Raw genomic sequence first — 21044 nt, forward strand, 5'->3', positions numbered from 1 at the left:
GAGAACATGAACCTGTTTGTCTCAGGTTCACATGAACAAGAACATGAGTAGGAGTATCTGGTAACACACTTAGAGAGATGCCTGCTTTTATTATGTACTGATTGGTTTAGGGTATCTGATCTTTATTTGAAGCAAAAACGACAATTCCCAGAGACTACTTGGATTTTTTTGGTTTGACCATATAAAAGTAGTGTCATATGGTAATGTCTTAGGGGTTAAGATTGTATAATAATCATTAAAATATTTTTTGTTGTGAAACACTTCAAATATATTTTCAAAAGTAAAGAGAAGGTATATTGAACCCCTCTATGCCCATCACTCAGCTTCAATGAAAATCCATGCACAGCCAATATTTTTTCACCTATGCTTTCACCACTCCCTTTCATCCTCAGTTATTTGAAGGCAAATCCCAGACATATTATTTCATTTGTAAATAATAATAATCTTTGTCATAAATGATCTTTATAGATTGTCACTGTTTAGCAAAATAAATGTGAAAACATTAGACGTTTTTGGAATAATAATCTCTACTACTTCCTCTTTTAGGGGTTAGCAAGCTTGTATGAGAAAAGTAGTCACATAAATGCTAAGGATGACTTACCTGGGGTTTACCAGAAGCTCCTGGATCTTTATGAAAGGTAATCACTGTGTGGGGAAAGGCCAGTTTCTTTAAAAGCTTGAATTAGAATAAACTGGTGAAAAATTATATAGAAGTACTCCAGACATTTACTGGGAATTGGGAATCATTTTTCTCTCAAACTGATGTTATAGAATCTCTTGATTATGACTGAAACAGAATCAAAACACTAACAGTGAAAGGATTGACTAATTTGGGAAGTTTGATATCATTTTCAGTCAATATAATGAAAGATAATATTTCTTAAACCTTTTTTTTTTGTAAGAGGCTCATTTTATAAAATTTTATTATAGTATGAAAGAGGATTTGTTCTAGTTTAAACTAGTGCCTGACAGAGTTATTGGGATATTTTAATTTTAGTTTCTTAAGTCCTCGGTTGTTTTCATTAATCAGATTCAAAATCCTTTTTTTTTTTTTTTCGTTCTAAGTGTCGACAAGCAGAAGTGGTGTGATGTCTGTAAGAAACTTGTGGATCTGTATTACCAAGAAAAGAAACACGTAGAGGTTGGTTAATGATTTGCTGGGATAGTAGACTTATTTTAATAAAACCGTTATTGGATGAAAGCTTTCATTTACCTTAAGAGAAAATTTTAAAAATTAATATGTATTATGACATTAAAAGAATTTAGAGAGATAATACGAATTGCAGTGCCTTGAAAACTGTAAATTAGAATTCGAATTTCAGGTATCATAACTTCCAAACCTTTTTGAAACGGGGCAGGGATAAATAAGTAAAACCATCATCTGTAGAATTTACTGACCCCCTTGTGGTGTCTCCATAGCTGATGCTATAAGCTATGAGGTTTGGGGCATGTAGTCATTATTCCTGAATATGCTCTGGTGTCTCAGTCATACTAATGTAAAGGCCTTGTGTATTTGCCCAATCAACTTATTTTTTATTGAATTCATAATAGACAGAGTTCTCTGCTTTTGCTATTTTTGTGTATTAGCAGATAAAAAATATTTTTGTTTGCAGATTTTTAATTTTTATTGGCATTTTTAGTATTTAGGATAAAATAACCATTTTAAGTCTCCTCCTTGATAGGTGGCCCGAACATGGCACAAATTGATAAAGACACGGCAGGAAGAAGGTGCAGACAACAAAGAGCTTCATCAGCTATGGAAGAAATTGACTCAGTTGCTGGCTGAGAGTACTGAGGATCAGAATAATGAGACCCAGCAATTGGTACTGACTCATTTATTCCCTACAGTTTATGTTGTGAAAATTGATCATTTAATTGAATTTAGAAAATGGAAACATGATATAATACAGAAAAGTACTGTATGTCAGACTAGATATGTTATAAATGTTCAATTTTAAATTCATAGAGGCTCTGCCTGATCAAGTCAGAGTGATTGGTCTGCAGTCTCATACTAAGTCTGAAAAGAGTGGAATTGGTATCAGAATTTTAATCCCTTGTATTCATAAGAATCCACAATAAATCAGTTACTTGATCATTGTAGAAAAGAAACTATGAAATTGGCTTTCACAAAACTGTTATGATTTCTAAAAAGTTGTACCTTAAAGTTATGTTTTGTTGTATTTATGAACTAACAGTAGTAAATTACTTTGAGGTTTAACAGGTCAACTAGAGTATTTTATTTAGAGTATTTATATTTAGTATTTGGAGTACTTATACCTAGAAATATTTCTTTTTAATATGCAGATTTTGAGGTAATTGAAAAGAATTTTTAAAATACTAAAAAAAAGCATTGGTTGTGAGCCATAATTGGAAAATATCTCCATCATTCTATTTTTTAATATTTATGAGTTTAAAAGTAAACTTAATTTCTTATTATAGTAAATAGACACTCAATGTACACTTGTCAAATTGAATGGAATTTTTAAATGTAAGCAATTATAGTCCCTATATAGGATGGGAGGCTCATTTCTTTGCGTGTTTGTTCATTTCTTCGCTCATTAATTTGTTCGTTTATTCAGAAATAATTATTGAGAACCTACTGTATGTCAGGCAGTGTCCTAAGTACTGGGGATAAAAATGTGAGAATAAGACTTGCATTTGTTTGTATATTGGTTTATCTGGGTATAGATTCACTTGTGGAAAAAATTGAGCAGTGACAAAATTAGGTGATTTACCAACTTAATCATGTCTTCATTTTATGACTTCATTGTTTTCCTTGAAATAGTAGAGCTTGCCAGAATATCAAACACACACAAAAATAAATGTGGTTTTGAATTACCTATACTATACTCCTCCATGAAAAAGAACTAATTATTCTTATCATTTTAAGAATTGATTTCTAACTGTTAAAAATAGGATTAAAGGATTTTTGGGGGCTTTATTTTTTTTCACGTTGACTACTAATGAAAACTCCGCTTTATTTGTGTTCGGAAAGAAGTGTATCACCTATTTTCCATTTGGATTAATTTCATTACTTTTTTTTTTGGCAGAGGGGTGAGGAATATTGGCCCTGAGCTAACATCCCTGCCAGTCTTCCTCTATTTTGTATGTGGGACACCTCCACAGCCTGGCTTAATGAGCAGTGTGTAGATCCACACCCAGGATCTGAACTTATGAACCCCTGGCTGCTGAATTTGGGTGTGCGAACTTAACCACCATGCCACCAGGCCAGCCCCTCCTTACTGTTTTTTTTAAACCCCTGTGCTAGACTGTTTAAGTTAGGCTTCCTCTTATTACAAGAGCATTAATTTATCAGAGCAGTAAAATTTTACTTATTTATATAGACTTAAAACATATTTTACAAAGAAAATTTGAAGTAGTGAAACATATCATGAGTTTTCATTGTAAAGTCATGGAAATTCATTAAAAAAATGTAGAACTTATGTACCCAATATAACCAAATGCATGGTATCCTTTAAAGTGCTTACCTTGGATTCTGGTATTGCTGTTCTTGCTCACAATATATTTAGAAGGCCTCTTTTGGAATTTTCTTCAAAGTCAATACTGTATAAGAAAAATAATTTTATTGTAGTTCAGTATATCTCTGGTTTTCTTTTACCAAAAATATAACTTAACTTCATAAAATTTTTTTTTTAAGATTTGCTGCCATTGAAGATGTTCCAAAGAAGGTGCTAGTGATTTCAGGAGAGAGGTTTTAAAAATGATCTGAGCATTAGCAGCTATGCTGGCATATAAGACTATGGTCTTATATGGTTGACTACTTTGTAGGGAACAATAAACACTTATAAGAATGTTTTGTTAAATTAATATTGCTAATTTATAGTTATTCCTTAATTAGTTCATTGCAGTCTGCTGGTTGGTTGAGTTGGAATGTATTCTAAAAGTTACATATACTTTCTTTTCCTCATTGAGAATGTCAGGGCCAGACAATAAAATACATTTGCAGTTAGTTGAGGGTGTAGTTTGTATAAATGAGTCTTATAAGTTCAATTGTTTATTACGTTTGTCATTTAAGTATGCTACAGCTGATAGCTTTTTTTGTTTGTTTCAGCTTTTAACTGCTTTTGAGAATGCACTGAGCTTATCAGATAAGATTCCTGGTGAAGATCACCAAGTACTTTATAGACATTTCATTCAGTGTTTATCCAAAGTAAGTTGATTTTTAAAATCTCTAATGTGACTTTTATATTCTAATTAGGAAAGTGTTCACAAGTATACTCTACTACTACTTAGTTTATTTTATTTTTGTATTTTCAAGTTTCCTCATGAGATGGCTAAGTTGAAGAAGGCCTGTGAAGGAATGATAAACACCTATCCCACTGTACAATATCCATTAGAAGTGCTTTGTTTGCATTTAATTGAATCAGGTAATTTCTTCTTTATTATGTTGTGTGTCCTAGAGGTGTATGAGTGTTTGGGAGTGATGTTGCTGTCGATCAAAAATTGCTTTAGTGCCTGCCATGTGTAAGGTATTGTTTCAGTATTTCTGGACATAAAAGGAAGTACACTGTGTAGTCTTTGTGCACATGAAAAGGCTAATAAATACAGGAAAGTATAGTGGTACAGAGGAATTATGAATTACCAAGTTCGTTGATCAGTGAAGTCCTTTTGAAGGTGGGAACTGAAGGTCTTGAATTTTCCATAGGAATAAATATACAGGGGGAGGTGAAAGGTACTCCAGACGGCAAGAGTGGAGGTGTGGAGCTAGGTGCAGTTTTAGGAAATATTAAAATAGTTTTATTTGCTATAGTGGAAGGAATAACTAAAGTATGTTTTGGTTAAGTAGGTTGGACTATGTTACATAGGGCTATGAATGCCATGCAAAGGATTTTGTAGAAGATTAGCATTCTCAGTGTTGATGTTGTGTCATAGTGTCACAAGTGCATTGTTACAAATACTAATATTATAGAGTAATGAAATGTGTGGATGATCTACTTTTTTAATGCAGTAGAGCAGAGTCAAGTCAGAGAGCGTGTGTCAGTGTGTTCTTCATGCTCTTGCTGCTTTGTGTACTTTCTTTAGGGGAAGAGAGGAAGTGATGACAGCTCGTTTGCTGGGAGTTGCCAAAACTTGCGGATGTCTTATGTCCAAGGCTGTTATTCAGTCACTTTACAGGAGGTTGACCACATTGGTTTTCACAACAGCCTCTGACCTTTTTTGTCAATGTCTGGGCTGAATAGATTGTTTTTTAAATAATTTGAATATCACTCCTGTCCATTCCTCTATTTACCTGATGTGAACAAAGTTCACAGAAGTCAGTCCCTGAAATCAAAATAACAGTACCAGCACCAGTGTGGTAGTGATTGTAAATTATTGTAGAGCTTTAATAATCCATTTAATTTTTTTCCCTTTGTTGCTAAATGAGTATGCACATGGAAATGCTTTGTATGTGAATGACCATCATGTGTCTCATAATAGAAAAATTGTTGAAAACTACTGCTAGAGATGACTGAGGGATAGTTCTGGTTAGAATAGTATCATTGCACCTATCTCGGCTCTCCCCACTTTAACTTTCCCTTATAAGTCCTACTTGTACTTTCCCCCCCTCGGTGTCTAAATTAAAATCCAGAACTGTTACCTTCAGTTTGGGATTTTTTTTTTTGGTGAGAAGTAAGTGGATCCCCTTTTCCTTACTTTAACTGAGACAAAGACGGACTTGCAAGAGCACTTTTCACTAACATGAGAAAAGAAAACATTAAAAATGTCATAGTGAGTCAATTTACGAATTATAATGTCTTAAACTAAAATGGTGTGCAGGATAGATTGTCTAGAAGATAGACTAGATTGGGTAGAATAAGTGGCACTAGGAAGGAATGAACTGGGAACATGATAGTGGCAATAGAAAGTAAAAGATGAATAAAAAGTCAAAGGCATTTCTTAGCGGTAAAGCTCTCCTGAAAAGTTGGCCTAATATGGAATGATGGTTTATATGAAAGGTAAGTTGTTGAGAGGAGATGTTATGGGCCTTCAAAGGGAAATGCCCATCAGTGGTTTGCAGATGAGGGGACAATACTAAAGTTAGAATCATATTTTGGAGGTCATTTGCATTTGGGGGAAAGTAAAGTGGAGTGGATGACTTCAGAGGATGACTAAAGGGCAAAAAGGTGAAAACTACCTTGAGTGGCACTGGCTGGCTTGAAGGGAAAGGGAGGAAGAAGGGGAAGAGAGAAATAGAGGACAGAGAGGTGGGAGAGGAAGGTGGGGACCCTGATGTGAAACAATACAGAAGGCAGGGGAAGAGCATTTCAGAAAGGAGATCTGTCTTGACAGATTGAGCAACGAGTTTTATGTTTAGGAGACCTTTATTAGGGCCTTCGTTTTTAATCAAAGTGATTGAAGTGGAACGTAAATTACAATGATGGGAAATGAATAGGAAGAAGTGCAGGTATAAAAAGAAGCAATCCAGGGACTTGACTGACTGCATTTAAGAGAGAGGTGGAGGAAGCATGCAAAAGGGATGGCAAGCTTTTAGAGGAGTAGAAGAATTCCAGTAGGGTCACCTGGCTGGAGAGTTTCAAGAAGAAAGGGCTAGTTAACATTATGAATGCTGCATTAAGGTCAGGGAGGATGAGGCATGCTAAGAGATTTTCAGTACAAGGAACATGCTTATGAATTTTTGTGTGGTTTTTTTTTTCCATTGATAGGAAGCATATTTCCAAAATCACCCAGTTTCTTCAAATTTTAGCACAAGACCCAATATGTTCCCAAGATAAGTGGACTGATTTTCTTTGTTATCCGGCCTCTAAAACGCATCTCTCCGCCTCTTTTTCTGCTGTTAAGATTGCTGTTGAGAAATTAATGGCTGATGTTCACTCTTCTCTCTATTCCTGTTTGGTGTTAATGGTTTGTAGCATTCCTTTATTCATGACCTGCTCACTTTCCAATTGGCACAAGAGGATACTTTGAAATTTATTTTCAAGGACTGATTGAATGCTTTCTCGGTAGGCACATGTATGCCTATAATGTGGATTTGTTGAGTGAACATGGCTCTTGTATTCCAAAAGACTATAAAATTATAGAAGAAATAGGATTAACAAATAGTCTGTGGAGTTTTGCACGTAAATTCAGTACTTGACAAAGTCCTCTAATAAAAATATAGCAAAGATTATGCTGATTGATTAGAGAATGTTTTGGTTTATGTGAAAAAAAATCATTCTTAAGGAGTTTGGGGATGGATATTTTGCAGAACTGAAAGAGAGGGATGTCTATTTCCTGGCAAAGGGGAGTGGGTAGGTGGGTGTTTGCACCTGTGGTGCACTATGGAAGACCTCTTTCCCTCCTGAATCGTTGGTTGTAAGAATTTGTGGAACAGAGCAGTTCAGGCTTAGGTACATTCTAAGGTAAAGTGTTATTCTGGGGTGGCAGTTTAGTAGTTAATGCGAGACACTAGGAAGCTGCGCTTAATGATTTCTTGTTTTCCTTCCATCGCTCCTCTAAACCAAACTTTCTGTGTATTAAGAACTTCTGAAAATCTGTAAGGTACTCTAAAGGCTGACCTCTCCTCCCCCGGAGTACTTTAGTATCTGCAGAATTTGCTGCTTCACAGCAGTTAATCACTGGGTTCTCTTCTACTGGCGACAAACACATTTCATTCTCCTTTGTCCTCCTTTGCATGTTGAGACTTGATTCATTTTCAAAATAACTCAGTTTATAAAGCTTCATATAACAAGTGGTGAATAGCTTTCACAGTCATCTGATGAAATGTTATTTCATGCTAAATGACCTTTTTGATTTATTTTCTTTTGCTTATTGCTGAAATGGGGGAGGATAATAAGAAAGCTTGGTTCTTCAAATCCAAACAGAAAAGAGCTTAAGACTTTTTGCTCTAGAAATCTTAGAAAATCCAGATGAAAATAGAGAAATGAGTACATGCTGTTTTTTTCCTCCCAAGCTAGGTTTATTTAAAAGAAAAATTCTCAAGTATTGTTCATTTTCTTTGGGATGTCAGAAATGAATTAGTTATCAAAAAACCCTCACTTTTTTGCATGGTAAACTTGAGGAAACAGAATTCTCGTGGGTATTACTTAGCATCTACCCTGAACCTTTACAGAACACCTTTTATCCTTGGAGATTTAGCATTCATTAGCCCAACTGATTGACAAATAAAAATAATATCATCTGTTTTAAATCATTAAATCTGGAATCTAGAATCTTTTGTGTTAAAAAGAGCAGACGTTAAATAAATGATTTTCTGTTCAAGAGCAATGAAATCTATTTCCTTTCTGTTCTTAGCCTCCACATTTATTTAGCTACTATTCTCAACAAGAATTAGTAAGGAGAAGAGAATTGAGGATTGAAGCTGTAATATTCCTTGTCTCTTTACACAGGATTAGTAGTGTTATCACTGGCGATGTTTTTGGGAACGCCACAGAGAATTTCTCTAAGTGCGACTTGGTCGTGTGTAGAGAATATGCTACCCAGGGCTAGACATGAGCATAGTCTCCCCAAATCTCTTTTTGTTTCTATTATTGTGGTCCCAGATAAGCAAAGGGGAATATGTTAGGAAAGTTAACCTTGTTTTAAACATTTTTTGTGTTCATCCTAGCCTTTTGGAAACGATTTTCATGTACCTATCCACACTTTGCTTACTTGTGTATAGTTTTTAGGTACCCTAAATATGGATGATCATTGGAAAGATGCATGATTAGCCTTTTCCCCTCTTTTCATCCCAGGTATGTTTTCTGTAATAGGGGCAGTTTTTATAGGCAAGGTAGTCTGTCATGAATTATGTTTCTAGGGAGTTAAGAGAGTTTTGACTTAGATGGGTAGAAATTGAAGGTAAAATTTTAATAGCCATTTTCTTTTCTTTTTTAGAATGGTGAAGGTTTTTAAATTTTCACAGTAATTCTTAGCCATTACCTATTAGCAGACTAAGCCTTTTGGAACATCAATTCATAATGGTGTTTTTAAGGGATCATTACAATATTTAATGAATGTCTACCATGTACAAGATAGCATGCTAGTGCCTACCCTTTGGAAATTACTGTTTAGCTACAGAGACAACAAAGGCAGGGTATGTGTGCTATAAGACTAATAATACAGGTGGTATACGGGATTGGTAAATACTGTAGACCTGTGGGGTTCTTAAAAGTATGATATCTGGACCAGTAGCATCAGTATCACCTGAGAACTTGTTAGAAATGCAAATTCTCAGGTCTAACACAAGACCTACTGAATCAAAGCTTTGGGTGGGGCTCAGCATTCTGTGTTTTATCAAGCCCTTCAGGTGATTCTGATGTCTAGTGTAGACAATACCACTGGATAGAAAGGGGAAAAAAACCCCAAAACACTGGTTTGCTTTTGGAAGATTAATAGAGTGTATGGAACTAAACATGTCTGTTCTTGGAGTTCATATTTATGGAAGCAATAGTGAGAACATATTGACAGAAGGAAATTCATGTCTAGAAGCATAATGGTAGCAAGCTTGTGTCTTTTTCACTGGCTTACTAATCAAAGTAGTATTTCTTCCAATTTGTTTTCATATTTCACCAAATAGTATTGAAGTTTTGATTCTTTAGCCTTTATGAATTCTTTCAATTTTTGATACTAACTTGGACCTCTAAATCAATATGTAAAATATTACTTAGAGGGCCAGCCCTGATGGCCTAATGGTTGAGGTTTTATGCGCTCTGTTTCGGTGGCCTGAGTTTGGTTCCTGGGAGCAGAGCCACACCACTCGTCTGTCATTGGCCATGCTGTGGTGGTGGCTCACATGGAAGAACTAGAAGGACCTGCAACTAGAATATACAACTGTGTGCTGGGGCTTTGGAGAGGGAAGAAAATAAAAAAAAGAGAGGAAGATTGGTAGGGTAGCAGATATTGGCTCAGGGCAAATCTTTCCCAGCAAAAAAAAAAAAAATAAATTATTTATGGGTTATACATTGGTGTGTATCTGGTTTTGAAAAACTTCAAATTCATAAGCTAAATGGTATCATGCAAAGAATTTACCTTTGATAACTGTGACTGAAATGGTGGTTTCACATGTGGTTTGGGGCTATATGTTTTGTATAGATATTGAAGCATAAGGCCTCTTTTAGATAAATTAATTTGTTCCCCTTATTTATTGCTTCAAGTTGCAGTCAGTCTTAATTAATTTTTAAGAATTTTCCTGTGTGATTAAACAATTTAGTAAAGTGTTGAATGCTATTCACAGTTTATTCTCAAAATTTTCCACCGATTTTTATGCTTTACTGGGAGTGGGAATCCTGAGAATGATTGAGGTTGGAGAAAATGGAAATAGAACAGAACATATGTTTTCTAAACTAATTATTTTACCAAAGTAAGTTTGAAATAAATGTAGGCATTGGATGATTATTACATAAGCTTAACTATTAACTTATATAGGAAAAGAAAGTTTTGAAAGAATGCAGAAATATACTGCCAAACTTGTCAACTTAAGGAGAATGTAACTAGGTTTTCGTACAGTGTCATGATGAGTGGCCTGTCTTTTGATGCTAGGATGCTGGGAGAGCCCACTGGATCTGGCATCTTGGCGACCACATCTCTAGCATCACATGGGTGCCCAGGGAGAGAGATTGGTGAAGATACTATCTTTTGACAGGGAGGGATTTCTTCATTTAACAACCAAAATTGTTAGTGCTGAGTAGGAAGGGAGACCTGACATGCAGTAGGCTATGCGCCTTAGCCTAGTGGCAAGTAGCAGTAGGTTTTTTGTTTGAAACCCAATGAGTATGACTTCAGGTTCAGTTTACCCATGCTGCTGTGGGTAAAGTGGGTTCTACTTCCAGTATTTAAGCAGATGAAGGAGTATAATTTTCTTTATGAAATGTTAATATTTTCTACATTTGTTGGTCTATTTAAGTTTTGAATTCTTGGAATCAGGATATGGTGGAGGATGTGTAAGACAGCTTTTGAGATTTAAGTATATAGATTTTGACACTTAGAAATTTGGTATATCAATACTAATAATTTTTTCTTTTGATTTCAGGAAGTCTTACTGATGAGGGATATCAGTATTGTTGTAGACTAGTGGAAATGGATTCAAAAAATGGTGCAGCCCTCATTGGTTTAGGCATTAAAGCATTACAAGACAAAAAGTATGAAGATGCTGTTAGGAGTTTAACAGAAGGTAAGTGTATAGTGTATGGCATGTAACTTGAGATATAGTTGTTATTCAGTCAGTAAGTGTTTATCTTTGGGCCTTTCTTTAAGGAATGTATATTTCAGATAGAAGCAAAAAAAAATGTACTTGCATACTCTGGAGTCTGCTTAAGTTTGAGTTCCAACTCTGCCACTCACTAATTTCAACACCTTGGGAAGGTGATTTAAACTCCCAAGTCTCAGTGTTTTCATTTGTAAAACGGGGATAAAATCTACGTCCTTAGGAGGCTTTCACTTAGTCTTGTGAGATATGATGTTTCTGGATAAACTTTCATTCAAATTGAGATCTGAATGACAAACACAAGCCTGGCGGTGGGAGGAACATTTCAGGCCAAGAGATGAAATAGCCTGAGGTGAGAGGAAAGGTGGTATTCAGGGAGTTGCTGATAGTTTAGCAAGATTTGAGAATGAAGTATGGGAGCAGGAAGGGGCAAGAATTGAGGCTAGAGAGGGGCCTTGTAAACCTTGTTAAGGAGTTTACATGTTATCCTAAGGTCAGTGAGGAACCAGTGGAAACTTTCAAGCAAGGGAATTTCATAATCCCATTTGTTTAGAAATATTCTAGCTACAGTGTAGAGAATGAATTGGAGTGGATGGCAGGCACTTGGCAGTGATCTAGGATAAAGATGATGGAGGTCTGAACTGAAGTGATGGTGGCAGAGAAATGGCTTGGGGTCTGGAATCAATGTGACATTGACTAATTAGATGTGAGAGATGAGGGAGAGAGGAGGAGTTTGATTGGGGAGTACACGGTGGTACCATTCATCTCACTAGTCGTGGAAACCTCGGATTTTGTGATTGCTTTTCTCCTTTTAGGATTAAATGAAAGCCCTCTCTGCACAACTGGATGGTATCATCTGGCAGAAGCCCAAGTCAAAATGCATAGATCTAAGGACGCTGTTCTTTCATGCAATCAAGGTATTCTTGACATCTCTAAGGGTGCCATCTTAAAGGAAAAAGTGGTTTTAAAAACCCAGATGCTATATTTTGTATTTTAAGTTGCCAACTTATTTAAAATTCATTGAGGATGTTAAAAAAAATGCCAAGTCTGTATGCATGTCTACTAGTGTATTTATTTATTTATAGTTGTATCTATTTTTTTTTGTTGAGGAAGATTGGCCCTGAGCTAACATCTGTTGCCAATCTTCTTTTTGCTTGAGGAATATTGTCCCTGAGCCAACGTCTGTGCCAGTCTTCCTCTATTTTGTATGTGGGATGCTGCCACAGCATGGTTTGATGAGCAGTGTGTAGGTCTGTGCCTGGGATCCAAACCAATGAACCCCGGGTTGCTGAAGTGGAATTTTATGTTTCCATAAAGAGTTCATGGAAGAATTTATATTTAGCTTTGAATTATTTCTCATGTGTATTGTTTTGATAATTTATTCTCATTGTATCTGCAATTTATTATATGTCACCCTTAAAGAGAAAAAAAAGTGAAATGATGTGGTTGTCTTCATTCAGCTGTCCTTAATTTTGGCAGCTCTGAAGAACGTAGATAATCTGGGTGTGTCTGGTGGCAGTCTTCATCAGAAGAATCTTTGTCTTCGTTTGAAAGCAGAGGCTTTGATTAAACTCTCAGATTGTGAATCTTCAGAGGAAGCAATTCGTACTCTTGATCAGGTAATCTCATCATCGAATTTTTCCCTTCAACTTGGTTTCCAATCACTCACTCTCTCCTTACCATGAATATTTACTTAAAAAAAATTTGTGTTAGAGGCATGATTTCACCACACTGGCACTGTTGTAAGTCATTCACACACTTGGAAACTCCTAAAGTTACTTGTTTGCCTCTTGGTTAAGTGCTTATGGTATTCTTCATATGATGTAGTTTCTTTCTTTAGTTCTTGCTCTTATTTTCCTTTTCTCTTTTTGCCCTCTTATGTTATTACTACTTGATTATTATTAACTTGGGATTCTGAATTTTTTACTCTAGGAAATATTTCATAGACTATTGACAAGAATTATTAAGGACACTAGTAACATTGTGGTAGAGAATGGTTGTTTTACTCAATTTAATAAAAAACTCAGAGGAGGATTGATATGTAAGAAAAAAACTGATTTCTTAATGTTTTCGGTTCAAGTAATTTGAAATTCCCTAGCAAAAACTAACTAGTAAACTGTGAATTTTAGCAACATGGTGCCATTAAAGATTTTTTGTCAGATAAAGGCTATTTAGTGTCTAAAATTAAAATTATATCACTCAATATATTATAGGGTTTTGAGTTTTATTTTTAAAAAATCATTGTTTTATATATTTCAAAGGGCTTTGCATTTCATAATATTTCTTTAAAATTAGAACAGTTTTCAGCATCCTTCGAGAACTAATATCCTATTTTCTTATTTGCTACTTCTCTTCCACCAATAATGTTTTGCGTGAATGTTTTATAGAGGTCTTTACAATAATCTTTTACAAAAAAACAAAAATTTTCTTGGAGAACTGGTAGAGTCGAGATCTGAGATAGAAAATGTAGAAGATGAGCCCAGAACATCTTAGAATGCTAGAAGGCAAGGAAAGTATAAAAGGCTATTAGAGTTATGTCAGAAGGGCTCAGGAACTAGCTTGAATGGATTCTTACAGGCTAAAGAGGGGACGGTTTGAGCACCAGTAACTGCAATGGATTGAAAGACATCAAATATGTTTAAATGATATGTTCATGAAGATACCAAAAACAAAAATCAACAACACATCTTCAATAAAATAAATCTCTGAAAGATACTGTGGAACCAATTGGAAAGAATCAAAGTATTTATCTTGCCGTTCCTTTATGAACTGTTCTCAGAATAATCACATGGATAACGAGAGGAGGGGAAAATCCTCTTTGTTGAAGTATTTCATCAAAAAAGGAAAGACGGAATGATAGATTTAGAAAATCATCACTTTGCAATCCATAATGAATTAATAGATCTAGGCATTGGCGATCAATGGTTACTAACATCACAAAAAGAAAGACAACCAGACATAACCAAGTGCAAGTACACGTGAGGTATTCTTGCCCAAATATCAAACGTCAATTAGATCAAGCTTCTAGAACTTAACAACTAATTTACAGAAGATACAGAGACCAAGGAACATGTGAATACCATGAGAATACGTTCAGCAAAAACCAGACCACGAGAAAATGTGACAAACGGCCCATATTTTTCACCAGTCAAATTGTAAATGAGAAAAAAGAGATGGAAGAGGACCCTATAGATTAAAAGAGACTTGAGACATATCAGCCACTTGAAATATATGTACCTTATTTGAATTTTGATTAAAACAAATTATTCAAATATCTTACGAGACAACAGGGAAATTTGAACACTGGCTAATTATTTGATGATGGTAAGTTGTATTGTTGGTTTTGTTTAGATATTTATAATGGTAATATGATTATGTTATTTAAAAATGAACTTACTTTTGAGATACAGATACTGAAGTATCAGATGAAAAGTTATAATGTCTAGGATAATCTAAGCAGGAGTGTGGTGAAATAAGTGGAGGGATAGATGAGAAAAGATTGGCTCTGAGTTAAGTTTGAAGCTGGGTGGTGAGTACATGTGAGTTTATTATGCTATTCTCTAATTTTTTATGTATTTGAAATTTTCTCTAATATAAGGTTACAAAGAATGAAAGGGTCAATGTGATAGAAATCAAGACCTCTATGTCTTTATTCTATGGCGATTCTTTAATTAAAGCAAACATTGCCGCACTGTGTTGAAGGAGATTTATAGCCGTTTTTTACAATTATTTTCTAGGTTTCTGATGCAAATAATATCCCAGGAATTTTGGTTCTCAAAAGCTTGGCCTATCTGAACAAAGGCTCATTAGCTGAAGCTTCAAAGGTTGGTGTTTTCATTCAACTGAGAATTTTTTTTTAAGTTGAAAGTTATTTTTCTTTGGATGTGGAATTCACAGATACCTACTTTATAGATTATGGAAGACCTTCTCTCTTCTTACCCCGACCTAGCTGAAGCTCATGCCCTGGAGGCTTTGATTCACTTTACCAAAAAGGACTATCTACAAGCAGAAAAATGGTAAGGATATATTAACTCGCTCATAAATCCAGCCATATCTTAATTTATCATATTTCTCAAAAATTCAAAATGAATAGGTAAAGATCCAGTTTTGCATAAATTTGATCTTTGTAGCCTTAGTGTTTTTTAGAAGTGTATTTAGCTTGTAGCACAGTAACTATAAAAAATTTCCTGACGGGTTTGAAATCTGCTTAGTTGATCCTAATTCTCAGCAAGTGTAGGTAACGTTTGGTGTGTGCTCTGCGCGCGTCACACACTGGTAGTGCTAACAGGCAGTGTGCTTTTTTAAGCTCCTTCTCTTCAAATGTTTTTTTTCTCGTTATAATCTAAATCCTAAAGTAATGACTTATTTCTAATTTAGTATCCTTGAATCATCCAAACTTCGATTGTTCCAACTAGGAGTTTCCTATTTTTTTTAATATATGTATATTCCTTTTTACTTCATTTTGTGACTTAGTTTTCAGAGAGCTCTTGAGAAAGATGCTGAAGTTGCTGAGTATCACTACCAACTTGGATTAACGTATTGGTTCATGGGTGAAGAAATGAGAAAAGATAAAACAAAGGCTCTTACCCACTTTCTAAAGGTAAAACACGTACTACTTTTCAATACTTAGTTGAAATAGATTCATTATAAAAACAAATAATAGTCATATAAATTAGATACTTAAAATTATCCTTTACTGAACTGTTTTTTGTGTTTCATTTCTCACACATAAGGTTTGTGAGAATGTTATATGGATTTTCAAGGAGAAAGTTAAACCATAAAAAATGTAAAAGTTATTTAAGGAACATGTTATAGAAAATGAAACATAATTATCTCTGGAAAACAATGTTGTTTTTAGGTGATTTCCACTGTAGTGTAATGGGCACATGAGTCTTATGTATTTCTAGATGTTTACCTTCTTGTACTTTAGATATTTAACATCTAGAAGTATTACATTCTTATCTTGACTCAAAAGATTAATGTAATAACAACAATTTCACATTTCTTTTAACAAAGAAATAATGTTTTTACACTTGTTTTCTGTAGCAGTGATGGCCAGCTTTCATTTCTGTTTTAAGTCTTACTTTAAAGAGTGTTTTGGCATATTTTTGTATATTTCATAAAATTGTTCCTTTTTTCCTTTAATCTGTGTATTTATCTTTCGTGTTTTTAAAGAGACCCATCCAAACAAACTCATATTCTGTTATTCATTTTTATTTCAAAGGCTGCCAGACTGGACACATACATGGGCAAAGTTTTCTGCTATTTAGGTCATTATTACAGAGATGTAGTAGGAGATAAAAACAGAGCCCGTGGCTGTTATAGGAAAGCTTTTGAATTAGATGACACCGATGCTGAGTCTGGAGCTGCAGCAGTTGACCTAAGCGTGGAGCTTGAGGAGATGGTATGTCTAATAACTTAAACACTTTGTCTTTTCTTTTTTTCTGAGTATAGAAATAGAAATATTTTTATATATGTATACTTGAAAGTTGATTATTTTTTTTCTTTGTCAATGCAATAGAAATATTTTTGCCACTTTATAAGTAGAATAAATTTTTTTCATTGCCTGATATTAAATTACTCATCACTTATTGTTGAAACTGTAGTTCAGTATATACCAGTGTAAGTTTAAAAAGTCAGAAGTGGTAAATGAAAATATATTTGTGTAGTTTACATAGCTGTTTTATATTTTCAGGATATTCAATATCTCTAATATTAGTCTTTTCTTATTATTAGGAAACTGCCCTGGCTATCCTAACAACAGTCACTCAAAAGGCAAGTGCTGGAACAGCAAAATGGGCCTGGCTTAGGCGAGGACTATACTATTTGAAAGCTGGTCAACATTCTCAAGCAGTGGCTGAGTAAGGCTCCTTATTATATTTAAACTCTGTTAGACAGCCTAATGGCTCCTGAATCAAACTCCACTTATTTGCAGAATGAACTTACAGTTTGCCTCATACCAAGTTGTATTTTGAGGGAAGAAATAGCGAAATTTATTTATGGTTGATTGGTTCTTATTATCTGCAAGGCACTGGAATTGCAAAAATTAAATTATGGATTAAGTGATGTCCTCTTTTAGAAGATAGCCAGTCTAGTGAAGCGAAGTCTTAATAGTATCATATATGTAGTTGGTTCTCAAAAGAAATTGAAGGAATGATAGAAAGCTGAGGTTAGTGTCTTTGTTGATCTCCCTCTGACAGGCATTGTTTTGGGCTGGGGAGACATTTGGCAGCTTGAAGGGCATTTGGAGCAGCTCATTTTTAGTAATTTGGTTTGACCTGTGTACTTAAGGGTAAATAAAATATATTTGAATCAAAGTTGTTTCTGATTTATGTTAATATCTAGAATTCAGGCATTTTAGATTTTTCCCAGGATATGGAATTTGATCAGAAATTAAAGCATGCCTGTTATTCCCATTTTTCACCTGTGATATTTCTGTTTTGGTAGGACTGGTGGGGGTTTATAGACTGTGATGAGGCGCACTGAGATGTATACCCATTCTGGTAGGATAGGAAACTGGAGTTCTTCCAGATAGTCAAGAGAAAGAAATTTTGGTCAGCACTTCTTCAAAAAAGTATTTTGTTTGTATTCATTCCAAAATTGTAAGAAAATTTCTTAGTATTAGAAAAATTCAAGCCATAAAAGGAACACGTATGCCTGCTTTAAATAGCATTTTTATAAATAGAAGTGGTCATGGATATGTGTGATTCAGTTAAATTATTTATTTTATATTTTCCTTCCAAATGTGAAAGTAGTTCTGTTACTTTTTAGTTCTCTTACTGTTTCTTGAAATTTTAGTTTACAGGCAGCATTAAGGGCAGACCCAAAGGACTTCAATTGTTGGGAGTCATTAGGAGAGGCTTACTTAAGCAGAGGTGGCTACACAACAGCCTTGAAATCCTTCACGAAAGCCAGTGAGCTGAACCCAGAATCCACATACAGTGTGTTTAAGGTTGCAGCAATACAGCAAATCCTAGGCAAATATAAGGAGGCTGTAGCTCAGTACCAGCTGATCATTAAAAAGAAAGAAGATTATGTGCCTGCTTTGAAAGGTAATTTCTTTTTAATAGCTGCTTTGACTTTTGTGATAGTGAAGTATGAAATCCTTGAGTAAATTTCCTACATGTATTGAGTAACTTGGAAAGGACTTCTTTAGTTAACAGCAAGCGTCAATTCAGTGTGAGCCTGTTATAGTACAGCTTGTTATATAGATTTGAATATAGAAAGGTCAAATCTTGTTTCATAATAGTTAGTAAATAGTGATATGATAGCTAACTTTTAGGTGAATAGCGTGATAGCTATTTGATCTGAAAATGGATCTCTAAAACAAGAGTTTCTGTGCTCTTATGTTTTGATAGCTAATTCACTATATCCTCAGAATATCTTAATACTTTTTAATTACTTTATAAATTGTAGAAGCTCATTTTTTCAATTTTTGAACTTTAGAGGCAACTTGCATTGTTTTGTAGTTATCTAAATTAATTTCAGTTCCACTGTAGATAGCTATTCCTTCTAACAAATTATTTTTGGTAATATAAAGTAAAACACCAACGTCCATGTCTAAATTTTATATGATTTATATATGACTTGTGATTTATGATTCCTATATGATCTATATTTATATATGATTATAAAATCTGTGATTTTATATGATCTAAATTTTTTATGATTATATCTAACAGTTAAAAAAAAAAATCTCTGGAGTTCCTTATATATGCTTTCCTGGATTTCCTTGTCCTTTTTAAAGAAACAATTGAAGTTTAAATCAGAAATAGTATCTGTTGTAAATGGCGTGTAAGTTGGGCCTTGAAAACCTTTTTAAAAAAAGAATTTGTAAAACTCTCTCCTCAAGAGAAGGAGAACTCAAATTTATTAAATATTTACTAGGCCCTTTAGGAAATTGCTGCTTCATTTAATTTTTATAGTATGGTTTGCTATACAGTTTTGCTTGTGAAAAGATCAAATCTTGTTTCACAACAGTGATAAATAGTAATATGATAGAGAGTGGCATTTAGGTAATATCCCCATTTTCAAATTTGAGGTTTTAAGAGCTAAATAACTTGCCTAAAGTCAAGGAAATTCTTAGATTCTGTAGATAGTTTTTATCACCTTTAGTATGTATTTACTCCAACAGAACCCTGCCATTTGAATTCCTTACTAAATGTATGTAAGACCATGCTTAAAGATAATTTTTATAAAATACCATTAAGTTTTGTTTTCTGGAAAGTGGCTTTAATATGATACCAATAAATTTATTTGAAGTTCATTCTAAGTGTTTCTTTTACGTGTTTTAATAACTAAAACTTACCTGATTTTAGGTTTGGGTGAATGCCATCTCATGATGGCAAAGGCAGCTCTAGTCGATTATCTTGATGGGAAAGCTGTAGACTACGTAGAGAGAGCGCTGGAATATTTTACTTGGTTAGTATTATTCTTACTATTCATTGTGTGTATTTTCTTAGTATTATAATAAAGCCAAATTTAAAAAATCATTCTATGTTTATTCTTTAGATAGAGCAATCATTTTTCAGAATATTAAACATGAAGGATAATGGACTAGCCACTTAATTCTGTAACATACATATTGTATTAATTTTGTGCTGGGAAATAGATACAATTGCTTGCTCTCAGTTGCAGCTGATGTGCTGGATGCACAGGGAAAGATGGAAAGGAGGAAGCCACAGCTCAGATACCATGTATTAGTGTTCTTTTTCAGGAGACCGAGAAATGCTAGTATCTAATTGGAACTGATTGGGAAATAGGGCTTCCGGTGCACAATATGCTTTACATTCAGTGCAAAGGGCCTGTTTGAGCCTTATTGGTAGGGCTAAAGGTAAGGGGAAATGAGCAAGCTGATTGCTCCTGGAGAGAACCTGTGTAGGAAAAAAAGTGATGTCTAATAACAAGAAAGGAATCAGAAAAATTTGAGTAAATCTGGTATTTTATAGAACTGTAAATTTGTTAGTTAGATAAAAGTGTTATTTGTAGTGGATGACTTTAAAAATCCACAAGTTAGACATATATTTGAATATTTTAGTGTTAAACATCTTTTTTGTGCTTTGCTCCCTTTCTTTTTCTACTTGCCTTCTCCTCTGTTTTCTCTTGGCTTGGTTGCTCCAGAATTGCTTTGCTTCGAATATGAACCAAATCTGAAATGAAAACCTTAGCCTTTGTGCTCCCACTGATTTTTATCACTGCTTTTCAAGTCTCACATAATATAGTTCTTTCCAAAGAGGAAGGTATTGTAAAGAGGGCATACCTTGTTGGAACTAGTATTTAAGAGTAAATGTGAACCTTTGAGTGATAAAACTTCAGCTACAGATACTGCCTTTCTGAGCTTGGGAAATTTTGCTCTGGCTAGGATTGTAGCACTCAAACAATTTTGAGGAGGTATATAAAACTTTTTAAGTGATAATTCCCAAATTTATATTTACTTCTAGACTTGAAAGTTCACACTACCACAATTCTTATATAAGAGTGATAGAACTTATTTCACTTTGCAGGTATTTTATTTTTATTTTTTTTGTGAGGAAGATTGGCCCTGAGCTAACAACTTTTGCCAATCTTCCTATTTTTGCTTCAGGAAGATTGTCCCTGAGCTAACAATCTGTGCCAGTCTTCTATTTTGTATGGGGGACCCTGTAACAGCATGGCTTGACGAGTGATGTGTAGGTCTGCACCCAGGATCCAAATCTGTGAACCCGGGGCTGCTGAAGTGGAGTGCACGAACTTAACCACTACACCACCAGGCCGTCCCCAGATATTTTATTTTTTATTGAACTTAAAAGGAGATAAGAGTTTAGGTTAAAATTACCTATGTTTCCCTTTTTGTCTGTTTTCTTTTTTTATGCTGTCAGTTGTAGAAATTATGCTAAGATATTTAGGCAAAGGAACTACAGAT

At 34.5% G+C, this 21044-nt stretch overlaps 1 protein-coding gene across 4 annotated transcripts in view; it reads left to right on the top strand.

The window, feature by feature from the left end:
* Positions 1 to 21044, top strand: part of SKIC3 (SKI3 subunit of superkiller complex) — a 76953-nt gene that overhangs the window by 12700 nt on the left and 43209 nt on the right. For all 4 annotated transcript variants that reach the window (XM_070569687.1, XM_008520992.2, XM_070569685.1 and 1 more), the window contains 15 exons: positions 547 to 638; positions 1066 to 1141; positions 1683 to 1823; positions 4073 to 4171; positions 4280 to 4388; positions 10970 to 11110; positions 11959 to 12060; positions 12623 to 12762; positions 14881 to 14967; positions 15056 to 15159; positions 15617 to 15743; positions 16368 to 16547; positions 16880 to 17004; positions 17942 to 18195; positions 19462 to 19564. In XM_070569687.1, the coding sequence (XP_070425788.1) occupies positions 547 to 638; positions 1066 to 1141; positions 1683 to 1823; positions 4073 to 4171; positions 4280 to 4388; positions 10970 to 11110; positions 11959 to 12060; positions 12623 to 12762; positions 14881 to 14967; positions 15056 to 15159; positions 15617 to 15743; positions 16368 to 16547; positions 16880 to 17004; positions 17942 to 18195; positions 19462 to 19564 (1880 nt within the window). The remainder of the gene's footprint in view (positions 1 to 546; positions 639 to 1065; positions 1142 to 1682; positions 1824 to 4072; positions 4172 to 4279; positions 4389 to 10969; positions 11111 to 11958; positions 12061 to 12622; positions 12763 to 14880; positions 14968 to 15055; positions 15160 to 15616; positions 15744 to 16367; positions 16548 to 16879; positions 17005 to 17941; positions 18196 to 19461; positions 19565 to 21044) is intronic.

This window comes from Equus przewalskii, chromosome 13 (genome assembly GCF_037783145.1).
Source record: "Equus przewalskii isolate Varuska chromosome 13, EquPr2, whole genome shotgun sequence".
NCBI lineage: Eukaryota > Metazoa > Chordata > Mammalia > Perissodactyla > Equidae > Equus > Equus przewalskii.